The following is a 24,750-nucleotide window of genomic DNA, read 5'->3' as shown; positions in this document are numbered from 1 at the left end:
CGAGTCCTTTAATCCTAGTCCTCCGACCCCAGTCCTTTAATCCTAGTCCTCCGACCCCAGTCCTTTATTCCTAGTCCTCCGACCCCAGTCCTTTATTCCTAGTCCTCCCACCCCAGTCCTTTATTCCTAGTCCTCCGACCCCAGTCCTTTATTCCTAGTCCTCCGACCCCAGTCCTTTATTCCTAGTCCTCCGACCCCAGTCCTCTAATCCAAGTCCTCCGACCCCAATCCTCTAATCCGACTTCTCTGACCCGAGTCCTTTAATCCAAGTCCTCCGACCCGAGTCCCTTAATCCAACTCCACCGACCCGAGTCCTTTAATCCAACTCCACCGACCTGAGTCCTTTAATCCTAGTCCTCTGACCCGAGTCCTTTAATCCTAGTCCTCTGACCCTAGTCCTTTAATCCTAGTCCTCTGACCCGAGTCCTTTGATCCAAGTCCTCCGACCCCAGTCCTCTGATCCAAGTCCTCCGACCCCAGTCCTCTGATCCAAGTCCTCCGACCCCAGTCCTTTGATCCTAGTCCTCCGACCCGAGTCCTTTGATCCTAGTCCTCCGACCCGAGTCCTTTGATCCTAGTCCTCCGACCCGAGTCCTTTGATCCTAGTCCTCCGACCCGAGTCCTTTAATCCAAGTCTTCCGACCCGAGTCCTTTAATCCAAGTCTTCCGACCCGAGTCCTTTAATCCTCATCCTCCGACGAGTCCTTTAATCCTCATCCTCCGACCAGTCCTTTAATCCTAGTCCTCCGACCAGTCCTTTAATCCTAGTCCTCCGACCAGTCATTTAATTCTAGTCCTCCGACCCGAGTCCTTTAATCCTAGTCCTCCAACCCGAGTCCTTAAATCCAAGTCCTCCGACCCGAGTCCGCTACTCCTAGTCCTCCGACCCGGGTCCGCTACTCCTAGTCCTCCGACCCAGTCCTCTTATCCAAGTCCTCCGACCCCAGTCCTTTATTCCTAGTCCTCCGACCCCAGTCCTCTAATCCGACTTCTCCGACCCGAGTCCATTAATCCTAGTCCTCCGACCCGAGTCCTTTAATCCTAGTCCTCCGACCCGAGTCCACTACTCCTAGTCCTTCGACCCCAGTCCTCTAATCCAAGTCCTCCGACCCCAGTCCTTTATTCCTAGTCCTCCGACCCCAGTCCTCTAATCCGACTTCTCCGACCCGAGTCCATTAATCCAAGTCCTCCGACCCGAGTCTCTTAATCCAACTCCACCGACCAGAGTCCTTTAATCCTAGTCCTCCGACCCGAGTCCCTTAATCCAACTCCCCCGACCCGAGTCCTTTAATCCTAGTCCTCCGACCCGAGTCCTTTAATCCTAGTCCTCCGACCCGAGTCCTTTAATCCTAGTCCTCCGACCCGAGTCCTTTAATCCTCGTCCTCTGACCCGAGTCCTTAAATCCAAGTTCTCCGACCCGAGTCCGCTACTCCTAGTCCTCCGACCCCAGTCCGCTACTCCTAGTCCTCCGACCCCAGTCCTCTAATCCAAGTCCTCCGACCCCAGTCCTTTATTCCTAGTCCTCCGATCCCAGTCCTCTAATCCGACTTCTCCAACCCGAGTCCATTAATCCAAGTCCTCCGACCCGAGTCTCTTAATCCAACTCCACCGACCCGAGTCCTTTAATCCTAGTCCTCCGACCCGAGTCCCTTAATCCAACTCCACCGACCTGAGTCCTTTAATCCTAGTCCTCTGACCCAAGTCCTTTAATCCTAGTCCTCTGACCCGAGTCCTTTAATCCTAGTCCTCTGACCCGAGTCCTTTAATCCTAGTCCTCTGACCCGAGTCCTTTAATCCTAGTCCTCTGACCCGAGTCCTTTAATCCTAGTCCTCCGACCCGAGTCCTTTAATCCTAGTCCTCCGACCCGAGTCCTTTAATCCTAGTCCTCCGACCCGAGTCCTTTAATCCTAGTCCTCCGACCCGAGTCCTTTAATCCAAGTCTTCCGACCCGAGTCATTTAATCCAAGTCTTCCGACCCGAGTCCTTTAATCCAAGTCTTCCGACCCGAGTCCTTTAATCCTCATCCTCCGACGAGTCCTTTAATCCTCATCCTCCGACCAGTCCTTTAATCCTAGTCCTCCGACCAGTCATTTAATTCTAGTCCTCCGACCCGAGTCCTTTAATCCTAGTCCTCCGACCCGAGTCCTTAAATCCAAGTCCTCCGACCCGAGTCCTTTCATCCTAGTCCTCCGACCCGAGTCCTTTCATCCTAGTCCTCCGACCCGAGTCCTTTCATCCTAGTCCTCCGACCCGAGTCCTTAAATCCAAGTCCTCCGACCCCACCCTCTAATCCAGGTCCTCCGACCCGAGTCCTCTAATCCCAGTCCTCCGACCCCAGTCCTTTATTCCTAGTCCTCCGACCCGAGTCCCTTAATCCAAGTCCTCCGACCCGAGTCCTCTAATCCAAGTCCTCCGACCCGAGTCCTCTAATCCAAGTCCTCCGACCCGAGTCCTCTAATCCAAGTCCTCCGACCCCAGTCCTCTAATCCAAGTCCTCCGACCCCAGTCCTCTAATCCAAGTCCTCCGACCCCAGTCCTCTAATCCAAGTCCTCCGACCCGAGTCCTCTAATCCTAGTCCTCCGACTCGAGTCCTTTCATCCAAATCCACTGACCCGAGTCCTTTAATCCTCGTCCTCCGACCGGTCCTTTAATCCTCGTCCTCCGACCCGAGTCCTTGAATCCTCGTCCTCCGACCCGAGTCCTTGAATCCAAGTCCTCCGACCCCAGTCCTCTAATCCAAGTCCTCCGACCCGAGTCCTCTAATCCAAGTCCTCCGACCCCAGTCCTTTATTCCTAGTCCTCCGACCCCAGCCCTCTAATCCGACTTTTCCGACCCGAGTCCATTAATCCAAGTCCTCCGACCCGAGTCCCTTAATCCAACTCCACCGACCCGAGTCCCTTAATCCAACTCCACCGACCCGAGTCCTTTATTCCTAGTCCTCCGACCCGAGTCCTTTATTCCTAGTCCTCCGACCCCAGTCCTTTATTCCTAGTCCTCCGACCCGAGTCCTTAAATCCAAGTCCTCTGACCCGAGTCCTTTCATCCTAGTCCTCCGACCCGAGTCCTTTCATCCTAGTCCTCCGACCCGAGTCCTTTCATCCTAGTCCTCCGACCCGAGTCCTTAAATCCAAGTCCTCCGACCCCACCCTCTAATCCAAGTCCTCCGACCCCACCCTCAAATCCAGGTCCTCCGACCCGAGTCCTCTAATCCCAGTCCTCCGACCCCAATCCTTTATTCCTAGTCCTCCGACCCGAGTCCCTTAATCCAAGTCCTCCGACCCGAGTCCTCTAATCCAAGTCCTCCGACCCGAGTCCTCTAATCCAAGTCCTCCGACCCGAGTCCTCTAATCCAAGTCCTCCGACCCCAGTCCTCTAATCCAAGTCCTCCGACCCCAGTCCTCTAATCCAAGTCCTCCGACCCCAGTCCTCTAATCCTAGTCCTCCGACCCGAGTCCTCTAATCCTAGTCCTCCGACTCGAGTCCTTTCATCCAAATCCACTGACCCGAGTCCTTTAATCCTCGTCCTCCGACCAGTCCTTTAATCCTCGTCCTCCGACCCGAGTCCTTTAATCCTCGTCCTCCGACCCGAGTCCTTTAATCCTCGTCCTCCGACCCGAGTCCTTGAATCCAAGTCCTCCGACCCCAGTCCTCTAATCCAAGTCCTCCGACCCCAGTCCTCTAATCCAAGTCCTCCGACCCCAGTCCTTTATTCCTAGTCCTCCGACCCCAGCCCTCTAATCCGACTTTTCCGACCCGAGTCCATTAATCCAAGTCCTCCGACCCGAGTCCCTTAATCCAACTCCACCGACCCGAGTCCCTTAATCCAACTCCACCGACCCGAGTCCTTTATTCCTAGTCCTCCGACCCGAGTCCTTTATTCCTAGTCCTCCGACCCCAGTCCTTTATTCCTAGTCCTCCGACCCCAGTCCTTTATTCCTAGTCCTCCGACCCCAGTCCTCTAATCCAAGTCCTCCGACCCCAGTCCTTTAATCCAAGTCCTCCGACCCCAGTCCTTTAATCCAAGTCCTCCGACCCCAGTCCTTTAATCCAAGTCCTCCGACCCCAGTCCTTTAATCCAAGTCCTCCGACCCCAGTCCTTTAATCGTCGTCCTCCGACCCCAGTCCCTTAATCGTCGTCCTCCGACCCCAGTCCCTTAATCGTCGTCCTCCGACCCCAGTCCCTTAATCGTCGTCCTCCGACCCCAGTCCCTTAATCGTCGTCCTCCGACCCCAGTCCCTTAATCGTCGTCCTCCGACCCCAGTTCCCTTAATCGTAGTCCTCCGACCCCAGTCCCTTAATCGTAGTCCTCCGACCCCAGTCCCTTAATCGTAGTCCTCCGACCCCAGTCCCTTAATCGTAGTCCTCCGACCCCAGTCCCTTAATCGTAGTCCTCCGACCCCAGTTCCCTTAATCGTAGGCCTCCGACCCCAGTCCCTTAATCGTAGTCCTCCGACCCCAGTCCCTTAATCGTAGTCCTCCGACCCCAGTCCTCTAATCCGACCCCAGTCCTCTAATCCGACTCCTCCGACCCCAGTCCTCTAATCCAAGTCCTCCGACCCGAGTCCTTTAATCCTAGTCCTCCGACCCCAGTCCTTTAATCCTAGTCCTCCGACCCGAGTCCTTTAATCCTAGTCCTCCGACCCCAGTCCTTTAATCCTAGTCCTCCGACCCCAGTCCTTTATTCCTAGTCCTCCGACCCCAGTCCTTTATTCCTAGTCCTCCCACCCCAGTCCTTTATTCCTAGTCCTCCGACCCCAGTCCTTTATTCCTAGTCCTCCGACCCCAGTCCTTTATTCCTAGTCCTCCGACCCCAGTCCTCTAATCCAAGTCCTCCGACCCCAATCCTCTAATCCGACTTCTCTGACCCGAGTCCTTTAATCCAAGTCCTCCGACCCGAGTCCCTTAATCCAACTCCACCGACCCGAGTCCTTTAATCCAACTCCACCGACCTGAGTCCTTTAATCCTAGTCCTCTGACCCGAGTCCTTTAATCCTAGTCCTCTGACCCGAGTCCTTTAATCCTAGTCCTCTGACCCGAGTCCTTTGATCCTAGTCCTCTGACCCGAGTCCTTTGATCCAAGTCCTCCGACCCCAGTCCTCTGATCCAAGTCCTCCGACCCCAGTCCTCTGATCCAAGTCCTCCGACCCCAGTCCTTTGATCCTAGTCCTCCGACCCGAGTCCTTTGATCCTAGTCCTCCGACCCGAGTCCTTTGATCCTAGTCCTCCGACCCGAGTCCTTTGATCCTAGTCCTCCGACCCGAGTCCTTTAATCCAAGTCTTCCGACCCGAGTCCTTTAATCCAAGTCTTCCGACCCGAGTCCTTTAATCCTCATCCTCCGACCAGTCCTTTAATCCTCGTCCTCCGACCAGTCCTTTAATCCTAGTCCTCCGACCAGTCATTTAATTCTAGTCCTCCGACCCGAGTCCTTTAATCCTAGTCCTCCGACCCGAGTCCTTTAATCCTAGTCCTCCAACCCGAGTCCTTAAATCCAAGTCCTCCGACCCGAGTCCGCTACTCCTAGTCCTCCGACCCGGGTCCGCTACTCCTAGTCCTCCGACCCAGTCCTCTTATCCAAGTCCTCCGACCCCAGTCCTCTTATCCAAGTCCTCCGACCCCAGTCCTTTATTCCTAGTCCTCCGACCCGAGTCCATTAATCCTAGTCCTCCGACCCGAGTCCATTAATCCTAGTCCTCCGACCCGAGTCCTTTAATCCTAGTCCTCCGACCCGAGTCCACTACTCCTAGTCCTTCGACCCCAGTCCTCTAATCCAAGTCCTCCGACCCCAGTCCTTTATTCCTAGTCCTCCGACCCCAGTCCTCTAATCCGACTTCTCCGACCCGAGTCCATTAATCCAAGTCCTCCGACCCGAGTCTCTTAATCCAACTCCACCGACCAGAGTCCTTTAATCCTAGTCCTCCGACCCGAGTCCCTTAATCCAACTCCCCCGACCCGAGTCCTTTAATCCTAGTCCTCCGACCCGAGTCCTTTAATCCTAGTCCTCCGACCCGAGTCCTTTAATCCTAGTCCTCCGACCCGAGTCCTTTAATCCTCGTCCTCTGACCCGAGTCCTTAAATCCAAGTTCTCCGACCCGAGTCCGCTACTCCTAGTCCTCCGACCCCAGTCCGCTACTCCTAGTCCTCCGACCCCAGTCCTCTAATCCAAGTCCTCCGACCCCAGTACTTTATTCCTAGTCCTCCGATCCCAGTCCTCTAATCCGACTTCTCCAACCCGAGTCCATTAATCCAAGTCCTCCGACCCGAGTCTCTTAATCCAACTCCACCGACCCGAGTCCTTTAATCCTAGTCCTCCGACCCGAGTCCCTTAATCCAACTCCACCGACCTGAGTCCCTTAATCCTAGTCCTCTGACCCGAGTCCTTTAATCCTAGTCCTCTGACCCGAGTCCTTTAATCCTAGTCCTCTGACCCGAGTCCTTTAATCCTAGTCCTCTGACCCGAGTCCTTTAATCCTAGTCCTCTGACCCGAGTCCTTTAATCCTAGTCCTCCGACCCGAGTCCTTTAATCCTAGTCCTCCGACCCGAGTCCTTTAATCCTAGTCCTCCGACCCGAGTCCTTTAATCCTAGTCCTCCGACCCGAGTCCTTTAATCCTTGTCCTCCGACCCGAGTCCTTTAATCCAAGTCTTCCGACCCGAGTCCTTTAATCCAAGTCTTCCGACCCGAGTCATTTAATCCAAGTCTTCCGACCCGAGTCCTTTAATCCAAGTCTTCCGACCCGAGTCCTTTAATCCTCATCCTCCGACGAGTCCTTTAATCCTCATCCTCCGACCAGTCCTTTAATCCTAGTCTTCCGACCAGTCATTTAATTCTAGTCCTCCGACCCGAGTCCTTTAATCCTAGTCCTCCGACCCGAGTCCTTAAATCCAAGTCCTCCGACCCGAGTCCTTTCATCCTAGTCCTCCGACCCGAGTCCTTTCATCCTAGTCCTCCGACCCGAGTCCTTTCATCCTAGTCCTCCGACCCGAGTCCTTTCATCCTAGTCCTCCGACCCGAGTCCTTAAATCCAAGTCCTCCGACCCCACCCTCTAATCCAGGTCCTCCGACCCGAGTCCTCTAATCCCAGTCCTCCGACCCCAGTCCTTTATTCCTAGTCCTCCGACCCGAGTCCCTTAATCCAAGTCCTCCGACCCGAGTCCTCTAATCCAAGTCCTCCGACCCGAGTCCTCTAATCCAAGTCCTCCGACCCCAGTCCTCTAATCCAAGTCCTCCGACCCCAGTCCTCTAATCCAAGTCCTCCGACCCCAGTCCTCTAATCCAAGTCCTCCGACCCCAGTCCTCTAATCCAAGTCCTCCGACCCCAGTCCTCTAATCCTAGTCCTCCGACCCGAGTCCTCTAATCCTAGTCCTCCGACTCGAGTCCTTTCATCCAAATCCACTGACCCGAGTCCTTTAATCCTCGTCCTCCGACCGGTCCTTTAATCCTCGTCCTCCGACCCGAGTCCTTGAATCCAAGTCCTCCGACCCGAGTCCTTGAATCCAAGTCCTCCGACCCAGTCCTCTAATCCAAGTCCTCCGACCCGAGTCCTCTAATCCAAGTCCTCCGACCCCAGTCCTTTATTCCTAGTCCTCCGACCCCAGCCCTCTAATCCGACTTTTCCGACCCGAGTCCATTAATCCAAGTCCTCCGACCCGAGTCCCTTAATCCAACTCCACCGACCCGAGTCCCTTAATCCAACTCCACCGACCCGAGTCCTTTATTCCTAGTCCTCCGACCCGAGTCCTTTATTCCTAGTCCTCCGACCCCAGTCCTTTATTCCTAGTCCTCCGACCCGAGTCCTTAAATCCAAGTCCTCTGACCCGAGTCCTTTCATCCTAGTCCTCCGACCCGAGTCCTTTCATCCTAGTCCTCCGACCCGAGTCCTTTCATCCTAGTCCTCCGACCCGAGTCCTTAAATCCAAGTCCTCCGACCCCACCCTCTAATCCAAGTCCTCCGACCCCACCCTCTAATCCAGGTCCTCCGACCCGAGTCCTCTAATCCCAGTCCTCCGACCCCAATCCTTTATTCCTAGTCCTCCGACCCGAGTCCCTTAATCCAAGTCCTCCGACCCGAGTCCTGTAATCCAAGTCCTCCGACCCGAGTCCTCTAATCCAAGTCCTCCGACCCGAGTCCTCTAATCCAAGTCCTCCGACCCCAGTCCTCTAATCCAAGTCCTCCGACCCCAGTCCTCTAATCCAAGTCCTCCGACCCCACCCTCTAATCCAGGTCCTCCGACCCGAGTCCTCTAATCCCAGTCCTCCGACCCCAATCCTTTATTCCTAGTCCTCCGACCCGAGTCCCTTAATCCAAGTCCTCCGACCCGAGTCCTGTAATCCAAGTCCTCCGACCCGAGTCCTCTAATCCAAGTCCTCCGACCCGAGTCCTCTAATCCAAGTCCTCCGACCCCAGTCCTCTAATCCAAGTCCTCCGACCCCAGTCCTCTAATCCAAGTCCTCCGACCCCAGTCCTCTAATCCTAGTCCTCCGACCCGAGTCCTCTAATCCTAGTCCTCCGACTCGAGTCCTTTCATCCAAATCCACTGACCCGAGTCCTTTAATCCTCGTCCTCCGACCAGTCCTTTAATCCTCGTCCTCCGACCCGAGTCCTTTAATCCTCGTCCTCCGACCCGAGTCCTTGAATCCAAGTCCTCCGACCCCAGTCCTCTAATCCAAGTCCTCCGACCCGAGTCCTCTAATCCAAGTCCTCCGACCCCAGTCCTTTATTCCTAGTCCTCCGACCCCAGCCCTCTAATCCGACTTTTCCGACCCGAGTCCATTAATCCAAGTCCTCCGACCCGAGTCCCTTAATCCAACTCCACCGACCCGAGTCCCTTAATCCAACTCCACCGACCCGAGTCCTTTATTCCTAGTCCTCCGACCCGAGTCCTTTATTCCTAGTCCTCCGACCCCAGTCCTTTATTCCTAGTCCTCCGACCCCAGTCCTTTATTCCTAGTCCTCCGACCCCAGTCCTCTAATCCAAGTCCTCCGACCCCAGTCCTTTAATCCAAGTCCTCCGACCCCAGTCCTTTAATCCAAGTCCTCCGACCCCAGTCCTTTAATCCAAGTCCTCCGACCCCAGTCCTTTAATCCAAGTCCTCCGACCCCAGTCCCTTAATCGTCGTCCTCCGACCCCAGTCCCTTAATCGTCGTCCTCCGACCCCAGTCCCTTAATCGTCGTCCTCCGACCCCAGTCCCTTAATCGTCGTCCTCCGACCCCAGTCCCTTAATCGTCGTCCTCCGACCCCAGTCCCTTAATCGTCGTCCTCCGACCCCAGTTCCCTTAATCGTAGGCCTCCGACCCCAGTCCCTTAATCGTAGTCCTCCGACCCCAGTCCCTTAATCGTAGTCCTCCGACCCCAGTCCCTTAATCGTAGTCCTCCGACCCCAGTCCCTTAATCGTAGTCCTCCGACCCCAGTTCCCTTAATCGTAGGCCTCCGACCCCAGTCCCTTAATCGTAGTCCTCCGACCCCAGTCCCTTAATCGTAGTCCTCCGACCCCAGTCCTCTAATCCGACCCCAGTCCTCTAATCCGACTCCTCCGACCCCAGTCCTCTAATCCGACTCCTCCGACCCCAGTCCTCTAATCCGACCCCAGTCCTCTAATCCGACTCCTCCTGCCCCAGTCCTCTAATCCGACTCCTCCTGCCCCAGTCCTCTAATCCGACTCCTCCGACCCCAGTCCTCTAATCCGACCCCAGTCCTCTAATCCGACTCCTCCTGCCCCAGTCCTCTAATCCGACTCCTCCGACCCCAGTCCTCTAATCCGACCCCAGTCCTTTAATCCGACTCCTCCTGCCCCAGTCCTCTTATCCGACTCCTCCGACCCCAGTCCTCTAATCCGACTCCTCCGACCCCAGTCCTCTAATCCGACCCCAGTCCTTTAATCCGACTCCTCCTGCCCCAGTCCTCTAATCCGACTCCTCCGACCCCAGTCCTCTAATCCGACCCCAGTCCTCTAATCCGACTCCTCCGACCCCAGTCCTCTAATCCGACTCCTCCTGCCCCAGTCCTCTAATCCGACTCCTCCTGCCCCAGTCCTCTAATCCGACTCCTCCGACCCCAGTCCTCTAATCCGACCCCAGTCCTCTAATCCGACTCCTCCTGCCCCAGTCCTCTAATCCGACTCCTCCGACCCCAGTCCTCTAATCCGACCCCAGTCCTTTAATCCGACTCCTCCTGCCCCAGTCCTCTTATCCGACTCCTCCGACCCCAGTCCTCTAATCCGACTCCTCCGACCCCAGTCCTCTAATCCGACCCCAGTCCTTTAATCCGACTCCTCCTGTCCCAGTCCTCTAATCCGACTCCTCCTGTCCCAGTCCTCTAATCCGACTCCTCCGGCCCCAGTCCTTTAATCCGACTCCTCCTGCCCCAGTCCTCTAATCCGACTCCTCCGACCCCAGTCCTCTAATCCGACCCCAGTCCTCTAATCCGACTCCTCCGACCCCAGTCCTCTAATCCGACCCCAGTCCTCTCATCCGACTCCTCCTGCCCCAGTCCTCTAATCCGACTCCTCCGACCCCAGTCCTCTAATCCGACTCCTCCGACCCCAGTCCTTTAATCCGACTCCTCCTGCCCCAGTCCTCTAATCCGACTCCTCCGACCCCAGTCCTCTAATCCGACCCCAGTCCTCTAATCCGACTCCTCCGACCCCAGTCCTCTAATCCGACCCCAGTCCTCTAATCCGACTCCTCCTGCCCCAGTCCTCTAATCCGACTCCTCCGACCCCAGTCCTCTAATCCAAGTCTTCCGACCCCAGTCCTCTAATCCAAGTCCTCCGACCCCAGTCCTCTAATCCAAGTCCTCCGACCCCAGTCCTCTAATCCAAGTCCTCCGACCCGAGTCCTTTAATCCTAGTCCTCCGACCCGAGTCCTATAATCCTAGTCCTCCGACCCGAGTCCTTTAATCCTAGTCCTCCGACCCGAGTCCTTTAATCCTAGTCCTCCGACCCCAGTCGTTTATTCCTAGTCCTCCGACCCCAGTCCTTTATTCCTAGTCCTCCCACCCCAGTCCTTTATTCCTAGTCCTCCGACCCCAGTCCTTTATTCCTAGTCCTCCGACCCCAGTCCTTTATTCCTAGTCCTCCGACCCCAGTCCTCTAATCCAAGTCCTCCGACCCCAATCCTCTAATCCGACTTCTCTGACCCGAGTCCTTTAATCCAAGTCCTCCGACCCGAGTCCTTTAATCCAAGTCTTCCGACCCGAGTCCTTTAATCCAAGTCTTCCGACCCGAGTCCTTTAATCCAAGTCTTCCGACCCGAGTCCTTTAATCCAAGTCTTCCGACCCGAGTCCTTTAATCCAAGTCTTCCGACCCGAGTCCTTTAATCCTCATCCTCCGACGAGTCCTTTAATCCTCATCCTCCGACGAGTCCTTTAATCCTAGTCCTCCGACCAGTCATTTAATTCTAGTCCTCCGACCCGAGTCCTTTAATCCTAGTCCTCCAACCCGAGTCCTTAAATCCAAGTTCTCCGACCCGAGTCCTTTCATCCTAGTCCTCCGACCCGAGTCCTTTCATCCTAGTCCTCCGACCCGAGTCCTTTCATCCTAGTCCTCCGACCCGAGTCCTTAAATCCAAGTCCTCCGACCCCACCCTCTAATCCAGGTCCTCCGACCCGAGTCCTCTAATCCCAGTCCTCCGACCCCAGTCCTTTATTCCTAGTCCTCCGACCCGAGTCCCTTAATCCAAGTCCTCCGACCCGAGTCCTCTAATCCAAGTCCTCCGACCCGAGTCCTCTAATCCAAGTCCTCCGACCCGAGTCCTCTAATCCAAGTCCTCCGACCCCAGTCCTCTAATCCAAGTCCTCCGACCCCAGTCCTCTAATCCAAGTCCTCCGACCCCAGTCCTCTAATCCTAGTCCTCCGACCCGAGTCCTCTAATCCTAGTCCTCCGACTCGAGTCCTTTCATCCAAATCCACTGACCCGAGTCCTTTAATCCTCGTCCTCCGACCAGTCCTTTAATCCTCGTCCTCCGACCCGAGTCCTTTAATCCTCGTCCTCCGACCCGAGTCCTTGAATCCAAGTCCTCCGACCCCAGTCCTCTAATCCAAGTCCTCCGACCCGAGTCCTCTAATCCAAGTCCTCCGACCCCAGTCCTTTATTCCTAGTCCTCCGACCCCAGCCCTCTAATCCGACTTTTCCGACCCGAGTCCATTAATCCAAGTCCTCCGACCCGAGTCCCTTAATCCAACTCCACCGACCCGAGTCCTTTATTCCTAGTCCTCCGACCCGAGTCCTTTATTCCTAGTCCTCCGACCCCAGTCCTTTATTCCTAGTCCTCCGACCCCAGTCCTTTATTCCTAGTCCTCCGACCCCAGTCCTCTAATCCAAGTCCTCCGACCCCAGTCCTTTAATCCAAGTCCTCCGACCCCAGTCCTTTAATCGTCGTCCTCCGACCCCAGTCCTTTAATCGTCGTCCTCCGACCCCAGTCCTTTAATCGTCGTCCTCCGACCCCAGTCCCTTAATCGTCGTCCTCCGACCCCAGTCCCTTAATCGTCGTCCTCCGACCCCAGTCCCTTAATCGTCGTCCTCCGACCCCAGTCCCTTAATCGTCGTCCTCCGACCCCAGTCCCTTAATCGTAGTCCTCCGACCCCAGTCCCTTAATCGTAGGCCTCCGACCCCAGTTCCCTTAATCGTAGGCCTCCGACCCCAGTCCCTTAATCGTAGTCCTCCGACCCCAGTCCCTTAATCGTAGTCCTCCGACCCCAGTCCCTTAATCGTAGTCCTCCGACCCCAGTTCCCTTAATCGTAGGCCTCCGACCCCAGTCCCTTAATCGTAGTCCTCCGACCCCAGTCCCTTAATCGTAGTCCTCCGACCCCAGTCCTCTAATCCGACCCCAGTCCTCTAATCCGACTCCTCCGACCCCAGTCCTCTAATCCGACCCCAGTCCTCTAATCCGACTCCTCCTGCCCCAGTCCTCTAATCCGACTCCTCCGACCCCAGTCCTCTAATCCGACCCCAGTCCTCTAATCCGACTCCTCCTGCCCCAGTCCTCTAATCCGACTCCTCCGACCCCAGTCCTCTAATCCGACCCCAGTCCTTTAATCCGACTCCTCCTGCCCCAGTCCTCTTATCCGACTACTCCGACCCCAGTCCTCTAATCCGACTCCTCCGACCCCAGTCCTCTAATCCGACCCCAGTCCTTTAATCCGACTCCTCCTGCCCCAGTCCTCTAATCCGACTCCTCTGACCCCAGTCCTTTAATCCGACTCCTCCTGCCCCAGTCCTCTAATCCGACCCCAGTCCTTTAATCCGACTCCTCCTGCCCCAGTCCTTTAATCCAAGTCTTCCGACCCGAGTCCTTTAATCCTCATCCTCCGACGAGTCCTTTAATCCTCATCCTCCGACCAGTCCTTTAATCCTAGTCCTCCGACCAGTCATTTAATTCTAGTCCTCCGACCCGAGTCCTTTAATCCTAGTCCTCCAACCCGAGTCCTTAAATCCAAGTTCTCCGACCCGAGTCCTTTCATCCTAGTCCTCCGACCCGAGTCCTTTCATCCTAGTCCTCCGACCCGAGTCCTTAAATCCAAGTCCTCCGACCCCACCCTCTAATCCAGGTCCTCCGACCCGAGTCCTCTAATCCCAGTCCTCCGACCCCAGTCCTTTATTCCTAGTCCTCCGACCCGAGTCCCTTAATCCAAGTCCTCCGACCCGAGTCCTCTAATCCAAGTCCTCCGACCCGAGTCCTCTAATCCAAGTCCTCCGACCCGAGTCCTCTAATCCAAGTCCTCCGACCCCAGTCCTCTAATCCAAGTCCTCCGACCCCAGTCCTCTAATCCAAGTCCTCCGACCCCAGTCCTCTAATCCTAGTCCTCCGACCCGAGTCCTCTAATCCTAGTCCTCCGACTCGAGTCCTTTCATCCAAATCCACTGACCCGAGTCCTTTAATCCTCGTCCTCCGACCAGTCCTTTAATCCTCGTCCTCCGACCCGAGTCCTTTAATCCTCGTCCTCCGACCCGAGTCCTTGAATCCAAGTCCTCCGACCCCAGTCCTCTAATCCAAGTCCTCCGACCCGAGTCCTCTAATCCAAGTCCTCCGACCCCAGTCCTTTATTCCTAGTCCTCCGACCCCAGCCCTCTAATCCGACTTTTCCGACCCGAGTCCATTAATCCAAGTCCTCCGACCCGAGTCCCTTAATCCAACTCCACCGACCCGAGTCCTTTATTCCTAGTCCTCCGACCCGAGTCCTTTATTCCTAGTCCTCCGACCCCAGTCCTTTATTCCTAGTCCTCCGACCCCAGTCCTTTATTCCTAGTCCTCCGACCCCAGTCCTCTAATCCAAGTCCTCCGACCCCAGTCCTTTAATCCAAGTCCTCCGACCCCAGTCCTTTAATCGTCGTCCTCCGACCCCAGTCCTTTAATCGTCGTCCTCCGACCCCAGTCCTTTAATCGTCGTCCTCCGACCCCAGTCCCTTAATCGTCGTCCTCCGACCCCAGTCCCTTAATCGTCGTCCTCCGACCCCAGTCCCTTAATCGTCGTCCTCCGACCCCAGTCCCTTAATCGTCGTCCTCCGACCCCAGTCCCTTAATCGTAGTCCTCCGACCCCAGTCCCTTAATCGTAGGCCTCCGACCCCAGTTCCCTTAATCGTAGGCCTCCGACCCCAGTCCCTTAATCGTAGTCCTCCGACCCCAGTCCCTTAATCGTAGTCCTCCGACCCCAGTCCCTTAATCGTAGTCCTCCGACCCCAGTCCCTTAATCGTAGTCCTCCGACCCCAGTCCCTTAATCGTAGTCCTCCGACCCCAGTCCTCTAATCCGACCCCAGTCCTCTAATCCGACTCCTCCGACCCCAGTCCTCTAATCCGACCCCAGTCCTCTAATCCGACTCCTCCTGCCCCAGTCCTCTAATCCGACTCCTCCGACCCCAGTCCTCTAATCCGACCCCAGTCCTCTAATCCGACTCCTCCTGCCCCAGTCCTCTAATCCGACTCCTCCGACCCCAGTCCTCTAATCCGACCCCAGTCCTTTAATCCGACTCCTCCTGCCCCAGTCCTCTTATCCGACTACTCCGACCCCAGTCCTCTAATCCGACTCCTCCGACCCCAGTCCTCTAATCCGACCCCAGTCCTTTAATCCGACTCCTCCTGCCCCAGTCCTCTAATCCGACTCCTCTGACCCCAGTCCTTTAATCCGACTCCTCCTGCCCCAGTCCTCTAATCCGACTCCTCCGACCCCAGTCCTCTAATCCGACCCCAGTCCTCTAATCCGACTCCTCCGACCCCAGTCCTCTAATCCGACCCCAGTCCTCTAATCCGACTCCTCTTTCCCCAGTCCTCTAATCCGACTCCTCCGACCCCAGTCCTCTAATCCGACTCCTCCGACCCCAGTCCTTTAATCCGACTCCTCCGACCCCAGTCCTTTAATCCGACTCCTCCTGCCCCAGTCCTCTAATCCGACTCCTCCGACCCCAGTCCTCTAATCCGACCCCAGTCCTCTAATCCGACTCCTCCTGCCCCAGTCCTCTAATCCGACTCCTCCGACCCCAGTCCTCTAATCCAAGTCTTCCGACCCCAGTCCTCTAATCCAAGTCCTCCGACCCCAGTCCTCTAATCCAAGTCCTCCGACCCCAGTCCTCTAATCCAAGTCCTCCGACCCGAGTCCTTTAATCCTAGTCCTCCGACCCGAGTCCTATAATCCTAGTCCTCCGACCCGAGTCCTTTAATCCTAGTCCTCCGACCCGAGTCCTTTAATCCTAGTCCTCCGACCCCAGTCCTTTATTCCTAGTCCTCCGACCCCAGTCCTTTATTCCTAGTCCTCCCACCCCAGTCCTTTATTCCTAGTCCTCCGACCCCAGTCCTTTATTCCTAGTCCTCTGACCCCAGTCCTTTATTCCTAGTCCTCCGACCCCAGTCCTCTAATCCAAGTCCTCCGACCCCAATCCTCTAATCCGACTTCTCTGACCCGAGTCCATTAATCCTAGTCCTCCGACCCGAGTCCTTTAATCCTAGTCCTCCGACCCGAGTCCTTTAATCCTAGTCCTCCAACCCGAGTCCACTACTCCTAGTCCTTCGACCCCAGTCCTCTAATCCAAGTCCTCCGACCCCAGTCCTTTATTCCTAGTCCTCCGACCCCAGTCCTCTAATCCTACTTCTCCGACCCGAGTCCATTAATCCAAGTCCTCCGACCCGAGTCTCTTAATCCAACTCCACCGACCAGAGTCCTTTAATCCTAGTCCTCCGACCCGAGTCCCTTAATCCAACTCCCCCGACCCGAGTCCTTTAATCCTAGTCCTCCGACTCGAGTCCTTTAATCCTAGTCCTCCGACCAGAGTGATTTAATTCTAGTTCTCCGACCCGAGTCCTTTAATCCTAGTCCTCCGACCCGAGTCCTTTAATCCTAGTCCTCCGACCCGAGTCCTTTAATTCTAGTCCTCCGACAGGAGTCCTTTAATCCTAGTCCTCCGACAGGAGTCCTTTAATCCTAGTCCTCCGACAGGAGTCCTTTAATCCTAGTCCTCCGACCCGAGTCCTTTAATCCTAGTCCTCCGACCCGAGTCCTTTAATCCTAGTCCTCCGACCCCAGTCCTCTAATCCGACCCCAGTCCTCTAATCCGACTCCTCCGACCCCAGTCCTCTAATCCGACCCCAGTCCTCTAATCCGACTCCTCCTGCCCCAGTCCTCTAATCCGACTCCTCCGACCCCAGTCCTCTAATCCGACTCCTCCGACCCCAGTCCTTTAATCCGACTCCTCCTGCCCCAGTCCTCTAATCCGACTCCTCCGACCCCAGTCCTCTAATCCGACCCCAGTCCTCTAATCCGACTCCTCCGACCCCAGTCCTCTAATCCGACCCCAGTCCTCTAATCCGACTCCTCCTGCCCCAGTCCTCTAATCCGACTCCTCCGACCCCAGTCCTCTAATCCAAGTCTTCCGACCCCAGTCCTCTAATCCAAGTCCTCCGACCCCAGTCCTCTAATCCAAGTCCTCCGACCCCAGTCCTCTAATCCAAGTCCTCCGACCCGAGTCCTTTAATCCTAGTCCTCCGACCCGAGTCCTATAATCCTAGTCCTCCGACCCGAGTCCTTTAATCCTAGTCCTCCGACCCGAGTCCTTTAATCCTAGTCCTCCGACCCCAGTCGTTTATTCCTAGTCCTCCGACCCCAGTCCTTTATTCCTAGTCCTCCCACCCCAGTCCTTTATTCCTAGTCCTCCGACCCCAGTCCTTTATTCCTAGTCCTCCGACCCCAGTCCTTTATTCCTAGTCCTCCGACCCCAGTCCTCTAATCCAAGTCCTCCGACCCCAATCCTCTAATCCGACTTCTCTGACCCGAGTCCTTTAATCCAAGTCCTCCGACCCGAGTCCTTTAATCCAAGTCCTCCGACCCGAGTCCTTTAATCCAAGTCTTCCGACCCGAGTCCTTTAATCCAAGTCTTCCGACCCGAGTCCTTTAATCCAAGTCTTCCGCCCCGAGTCCTTTAATCCAAGTCTTCCGACCCGAGTCCTTTAATCCAAGTCTTCCGACCCGAGTCCTTTAATCCTCATCCTCCGACGAGTCCTTTAATCCTCATCCTCCGACCAGTCCTTTAATCCTAGTCCTCCGACCAGTCATTTAATTCTAGTCCTCCGACCCGAGTCCTTTAATCCTAGTCCTCCAACCCGAGTCCTTAAATCCAAGTTCTCCGACCCGAGTCCTTTCATCCTAGTCCTCCGACCCGAGTCCTTTCATCCTAGTCCTCCGACCCGAGTCCTTAAATCCAAGTCCTCCGACCCCACCCTCTAATCCAGGTCCTCCGACCCGAGTCCTCTAATCCCAGTCCTCCGACCCCAGTCCTTTATTCCTAGTCCTCCGACCCGAGTCCCTTAATCCAAGTCCTCCGACCCGAGTCCTCTAATCCAAGTCCTCCGACCCGAGTCCTCTAATCCAAGTCCTCCGACCCGAGTCCTCTAATCCAAGTCCTCCGACCCCAGTCCTCTAATCCAAGTCCTCCGACCCCAGTCCTCTAATCCAAGTCCTCCGACCCCAGTCCTCTAATCCTAGTCCTCCGACCCGAGTCCTCTAATCCTAGTCCTCCGACTCGAGTCCTTTCATCCAAATCCACTGACCCGAGTCCTTTAATCCTCGTCCTCCGACCAGTCCTTTAATCCTCGTCCTCCGACCCGAGTCCTTTAATCCTCGTCCTCCGACCCGAGTCCTTGAATCCAAGTCCTCCGACCCCAGTCCTCTAATCCAAGTCCTCCGACCCGAGTCCTCTAATCCAAGTCCTCCGACCCCAGTCCTTTATTCCTAGTCCTCCGACCCCAGCCCTCTAATCCGACTTTTCCGACCCGAGTCCATTAATCCAAGTCCTCCGACCCGAGTCCCTTAATCCAACTCCACCGACCCGAGTCCTTTATTCCTAGTCCTCCGACCCGAGTCCTTTATTCCTAGTCCTCCGACCCCAGTCCTTTATTCCTAGTCCTCCGACCCCAGTCCTTTATTCCTAGTCCTCCGACCCCAGTCCTCTAATCCAAGTCCTCCGACCCCAGTCCTTTAATCCAAGTCCTCCGACCCCAGTCCTTTAATCCAAGTCCTCCGACCCCAGTCCTTTAATCGTCGTCCTCCGACCCCAGTCCTTTAATCGTCGTCCTCCGACCCCAGTCCCTTAATCGTCGTCCTCCGACCCCAGTCCCTTAATCGTCGTCCTCCGACCCCAGTCCCTTAATCGTCGTCCTCCGACCCCAGTCCCTTAATCGTCGTCCTCCGACCCCAGTCCCTTAATCGTAGTCCTCCGACCCCAGTCCCTTAATCGTAGGCCTCCGACCCCAGTTCCCTTAATCGTAGGCCTCCGACCCCAGTCCCTTAATCGTAGTCCTCCGACCCCAGTCCCTTAATCGTAGTCCTCCGACCCCAGTCCCTTAATCGTAGTCCTCCGACCCCAGTTCCCTTAATCGTAGGCCTCCGACCCCAGTCCCTTAATCGTAGTCCTCCGACCCCAGTCCCTTAATCGTAGTCCTCCGACCCCAGTCCTCTAATCCGACCCCAGTCCTCTAATCCGACTCCTCCGACCCCAGTCCTCTAATCCGACCCCAGTCCTCTAATCCGACTCCTCCTGCCCCAGTCCTCTAATCCGACTCCTCCGACCCCAGTCCTCTAATCCGACCCCAGTCCTCTAATCCGACTCCTCCTGCCCCAGTCCTCTAATCCGACTCCTCCGACCCCAGTCCTCTAATCCGACCCCAGTCCTTTAATCCGACTCCTCCTGCCCCAGTCCTCTTATCCGACTCCTCCGACCCCAGTCCTCTAATCCGACCCCAGTCCTTTAATCCGACTCCTCCTGCCCCAGTCCTCTAATCCGACTCCTCCGACCCCAGTCCTCTAATCCGACTCCTCCGGCCCCAGTCCTCTAATCCGACCCCAGTCCTTTAATCCGACTCCTCCTGCCCCAGTCCTCTAATGCGACTCCTCCGACCCCAGTCCTCTAATCCGACCCCAGTCCTCTAATCCGACTCCTCCGACCCCAGTCCTCTAATCCGACTCCTCCTGCCCCAGTCCTCTAATCCGACTCCTCCGACCCCAGTCCTCTAATCCGACTCCTCCTGCCCCAGTCCTCTAATCCGACTCCTCCTGCCCCAGTCCTCTAATCCGACTCCTCCGACCCGACTCCTCTAATCCGACTCCTCCGTCCCGAGTCCTCTAATCCAAGTCCTCCGTCCCAAGTCCTTTCCTCCTGTTTTCATCAGAGATGATCAGTTTCCTCTAATCAATGTTCCCAGCTGGTCATTAACAGACCAGTTCACGTCTGGCTGAATTCTCCTCTTGGGGACGAATTTGATCGTTTTATTGAAAACGTTTCTGAGCGTTGGAGACGCCATGTTTCTTCCACGATGTTTCCGTCATGTGTGAAACTTTGTATAGATCTTCATTTCAAACTGTAAGCCTGTGTGTGTGTGTGTGTGTGTGTGTGTGTGTGTGTGTGTGTGTGTGTGTTCGCGCGCGTGCGTGCGTGCGTCATAGGGCTTCGGTCATCTGGTTCCTTCATCAGAGGATAAGGGTCTGCTTGGGGTGGTTTACGACTCGATTCCTTTCCCCCAACACAACAGAGCCGATGGACCCACAACTAGATTGACGGTACACAAAGAATAAAATGTTTTTAACATAAAATTTAGTAAATGTTGAAAAACTTTCAGACATGAAGACAGGACTGCATCTTTGATCAGGTTCATAGATCGGAATGTATAAACTGATCTCATGTTGTTTTCGTAACAGAAACTAAAAGTCAGAATCAGTCGAGCATGCTCTCATGTTAGCAGCTAAGACTAGGGTCGCCACCCGTCCCGTAAAATACGGAATCGTCCTTTAATTGACAGACAAACGTTGCGTCCCAGATTGAACCAATACGAGACGCACTTTGTTCCGTATTTTCATATCTTTCCAACAGCCTACACATGTCAGTCACATCAACACTCAATCTAAAAATAATGAACTAAATTAAAAATACAACAGCCAGAAAAAATGTTCTTTTCATGCAGAATCTGCAGGTCCAGCCTCCTCCCCTCTCGCCTGTTGGACAGTCACGGTTGCCTGGAGACAGACACGACTCATGCACCGCGCCTTTTAAACATGTCTCCTGTCGCCTACCTGGTTCTCTACCTGCTGGAAATAAAAAGCGATATGTAAAACAGACGTAAAGAGATGCGGCGTCAGTGAAGAGGTTTATAAGTCAGATTGTACAACAGGGACTGTTCAGTCACCCACGGTGGACTGTCTGACATCTAACAGCATCAGGACAGCAGGATCATTTATTTATATGCTATATTAGCCAATATAAATACCATATATCCCCATTAAATAAATAAATTAGCCTTTTTTATTAGTTGTAACACTGTCATGACATGACTTCCCTCCAAGTCATAAAGCAGCAAACTGAAACGGTCCGATATGCAGGATTAAACAATGTGGAGCCGTATTTCACGGCACGACGTGGAATCAGCGCGTGATTCCGCACTGATTCATGCTAGCAGCTGATGCTAAGACTGCATGCTCTCACATCATGTATGGGAATTTTACTTATAGAACACAATTCATCAACAACAGGGTGTTTCAAAGTGCTTTACAGACAGTAAAACATTAGAAAATAAGCATGATTTAAAATAAAACAGGGAAGCAAGGAAAAACTGATGTAAGACCGGATCCAGGTGACCTTGGGGTCTGACAGGTTCATACTGTAAGAATCTCAGAACTGGACTGATGTGCTCCACTTTTATAGTCTTAGTGAAGACTGGAGTTCTGAATGAGCTGCAGGTGCCTCATAGATGTTTTAGGAAGACCCGTAAAAACACTGTTAGAGTAATCAAACTGACTTAAAGAGAAAGCCTGGACCAGTTTTTCCAGGTCCTACTGTGACGTCAGATTCTTTATCCTTGATATAATCTCAAGGTGATCGTAAGCTGACTTTATTCCCTTATTATGTTTTTCAAAATTTAAGCCTGAGTCCACCGCTACACCCATATTCATGGCCTGGTTGGTGGTCTCTAGGTCCGAGTCCACCGCTACACCCATATTCATGGCCTGGTTGGTAGTCTCTAGGTCCGAGTCCACCGCTACACCCATATTCATGGCCTGGTTGGTGGTCTCTAGGTCCGAGTCCACCGCTACACCCATATTCATGGCCTGGTTGGTAGTCTCTAGGTCCGAGTCCACCGCTACACCCATATTCATGGCCTGGTTGGTGGTCTCTAGGTCCGAGTCCACCGCTACACCCATATTCATGGCCTGGTTGGTGGTCTCTAGGTCCAAGTCCACCGCTACACCCATATTCATGGCCTGGTTGGTGGTCTCTAGGGCCGAGTCCACCGCTACACCCATATTCATGGCCTGGTTGGTGGTCTCTAGGTCCGAGTCCACCGCTACACCCATATTCATGGCCTGGTTGGTGGTTTTTAGTCTGAGTCCATCACTACAGCCAGATTTCTGGCCTGGTTGGTGGTTTTTAGGTGTACAGAATGATGCTCTGTGGTTATCTGTGGTCGTTTCTCTTTGGCTCCAAAGACGATCACCTCAGTTTTGTTTTTGTTTAGCTAAAGAAAGTTTAGGCACATTCAGTCATTAATCTCTTCAATATATTTCTCAAAGTCCTGTACAGGTCCTCGGTTTCCTGATGAGTGGAAAATAAATGCTTAAAAGAACCTGAAATTTTGCATACCGACTTAGTTAAATACTTGCTAAAGAACTGACATACTTTGAGACTGAAATTGTTACTTAGATATACTACAAAAAATAGCTTTGAAAGAAAACTGTTTGGTGAGTTTCAAACTAGCAAATGCCTCAAACAAAGATGAGAAGAGAGAAAATGAGCCACTAACTAAATAAAACTGAATTTAAGCGAAAAGACATGATGATCACAACTCCCAAGGATGTGCCCGTGGACACCCAGGAACTCATCAGCAGGCACGCAGAGCTATCCATGTATGAGTTACAGATGACCATCCTGAAGACTGTTAAGGACAGATGAACTGGGTGTTTGATAAGCAGCAACGCAGCAGATACCAAAAAGGTAAAAGTCTCTCGAGATTGCACATGAAGAAATCAACAATACTGCACTAAAAAAGCAATGTGAAAAGCCCCAGATGGAAACAATGTCACTAAAAGAGCGTTTAACGGGCGTAAGAAGCGGAGATGGTCCTGACATCTCTGCGGCTGAGCAGAAGAAGAGAACGAGAACAGCAAGCACAGAGTGACAGATAAATGTCAGAAGATCGCACCTGAACTGTGAACTCAAGCAACTGAAGGCATCGTCATCACATGCAGGCTGCGAAGAAGAGCTGACAAGATCATCATCCTCTTCACGCTCCACTCCATCTGGAGAGCTGCACAAAACAACACTTATCTACGTCTTGGGAAGGACTTGACGAAAGAAGACGAGCTGTGCAGTGGCCAGTCACAAGGACGGTAGCAAAGCCCACTTTATTGGAGTTAAAGGGTACATAGATGGAAAAGAACGTCACCATAAATGAAAAAAAGCTGTCTATGAATGAAAAGAATCTCACAGTTTTTCCCACATAACTGTTTACTGTGGAACAACGCCTATATATTACACACAAAACACTTTACTACATAATTGGTCTATAAATAATGTTAGCACGGTGAATGATCTACTAAATGCAAATGATCAATTTTACTCCTATGAGATGTTTATGGAAAAATATGGAATTATAATTTCACAAGGAGAGTTTTACATGGTAAGTGAGTCTATTCCTGCGAGTATTATTTCTCTGGCGCTGAGCATCCAGGTAGATTTTAAGCTTCTTTCGTTGTTTTTAAATGTCCTAATGGTTTTAGGTCTTCTTATTTATTTGACCCTGTTTCACATCATAAGCCCTCGCGGACCCTGATGTCTTCTGGTACCGGCCTTTTAAATATCTCAAAAGTTAGAACTAAAACCTACGGCAACACCTGGTTCCAGTTTTATGGTCTTCCCCTCTGGAACAGCCTGCCAGAGGACCTCAGAGCCACAAAGACTGCAAATCTTTGTACAAAGAGGCTAAAGACCTTTATATTCTAGCTTTTACTTATAATTGATAAAATCAATTTTTTATTCATGTGTTTATTTATTTATTCATTTTTATCTTTTATATATCATTGTCTTACCTAAATTTATGTATTTCTATATTATGTTTAATCTTATTGTTCTAATTACTGTTTTACAGAATTATAGGTTTATTTTTATTCTTTTGTTTTCTTTAGTTATTTTATCTTGTTTCTTTCTTATTTTATTTTATCTTTTAACTTTTTAGTTTCAGTGTTTTTTTTTTAATGGGGATCCTCCCCAAACAGGTGAGCTGCACCTGTTTAGTCAGCCGGGTTGGTCCTCGCCGGGGGTCGTCATGGCCTGGGGTCATCCTGGCCGAGGGTCGTCCTGGCCGAGGGTCGTCCTGGCCGAAAGTCGTCCTGGCCGAAGGTCGTCCTGGCCGAGGGTTAGTCCTACTGGGTTCGTCCTGGCCGAGGGTGGTCCTGGCGGAATTCATCCTGGCCGAGGGTCGTCATTGTGGAATTTGTCCTGGCCGGGGGTCGTCCTGTCTGGGGTCGTCCTGTCTGGGGTCGTCCTGGCAGGGGTCGTCCTGGCCGAGAGTCATCCTGGCGGGGTTCGTCCTGGCCGAGGGTCGTACTGGCGGAATTCATCCTGAGCGAGGGTCGTCCTTATGGGGTTCGTCCAGACCGAGGGTCGTCCTGATGGGGTTGGTCCTGGCCGAGGGTCGTCCTGGCGGAATTCGTCCTGACCAAGGGTCATCCTGACAGGGTTCGTCCCGGCCGAGGGGTCGTCCTGGCCGAGAGTCATCCTGGCGGGGTTCGTCCTGGCCGCGGGTCGTCCTGGCCGCGGGTCGTCCTGGCCGAGGATCGTCCTGGCGGAATTTGTCCTGACCAAGGGTCGTCCTGACGGGGTTCGTCCTGGCCGAGGGTCGTCCTGGCTGAGGGTCGTCCTGGCCGAATTCAGCCTGATCGAGGGTCGTCCTGACGGGGTTGGTCCTGGAGGGGTTTGTCCTTGCCGAGGGTCGTCTTGGGCGAGGGTCATCCTGACCGAGGGTCGTCCTTGGCGAGGATCATCCTTACCGTGGGTCTTCCTTACCGAGGGTCATCCTGGCCGAGGGTCGTCCTGGCCGAGGGTCGTCCTGACCCAGGGTCGTCTTGGCTGAGGGTCGTCCTGGCTGAGGGTCGTCCTGGCCGAATTCGGCCTGATCCAGGGTCGTCCTGACGGGGTTGGTCCTGGAGGGGTTTGTCCTTGCCGAGGGTCGTCCTTGGCGAGGATCATCCTTACCGTGGGTCTTCCTTAC

General features: G+C 53.8%; 1 protein-coding gene across 4 annotated transcripts in view; it reads left to right on the top strand.

Annotated features, from left to right (window-relative positions):
- Positions 1 to 24,750, top strand: part of ppox (protoporphyrinogen oxidase) — a gene marked incomplete at its 3' end in the record, with an annotated part of 58,280 nt that overhangs the window by 28,608 nt on the left and 4,922 nt on the right. For all 4 annotated transcript variants that reach the window (XM_079240196.1, XM_079240197.1, XM_079240198.1 and 1 more), the window contains exon 10: positions 19,937 to 20,050. In XM_079240196.1, coding sequence (XP_079096322.1) covers positions 19,937 to 20,050 — 114 coding nt within the window. The remainder of the gene's footprint in view (positions 1 to 19,936; positions 20,051 to 24,750) is intronic.

This window comes from Telmatherina bonti (assembly GCF_933228915.1).
Source record: "Telmatherina bonti genome assembly, chromosome: 5".
NCBI classification, from domain to species: Eukaryota; Metazoa; Chordata; class Actinopteri; order Atheriniformes; family Telmatherinidae; genus Telmatherina; species Telmatherina bonti.
This window is presented reverse-complemented; position numbering and strand designations above follow the sequence as displayed.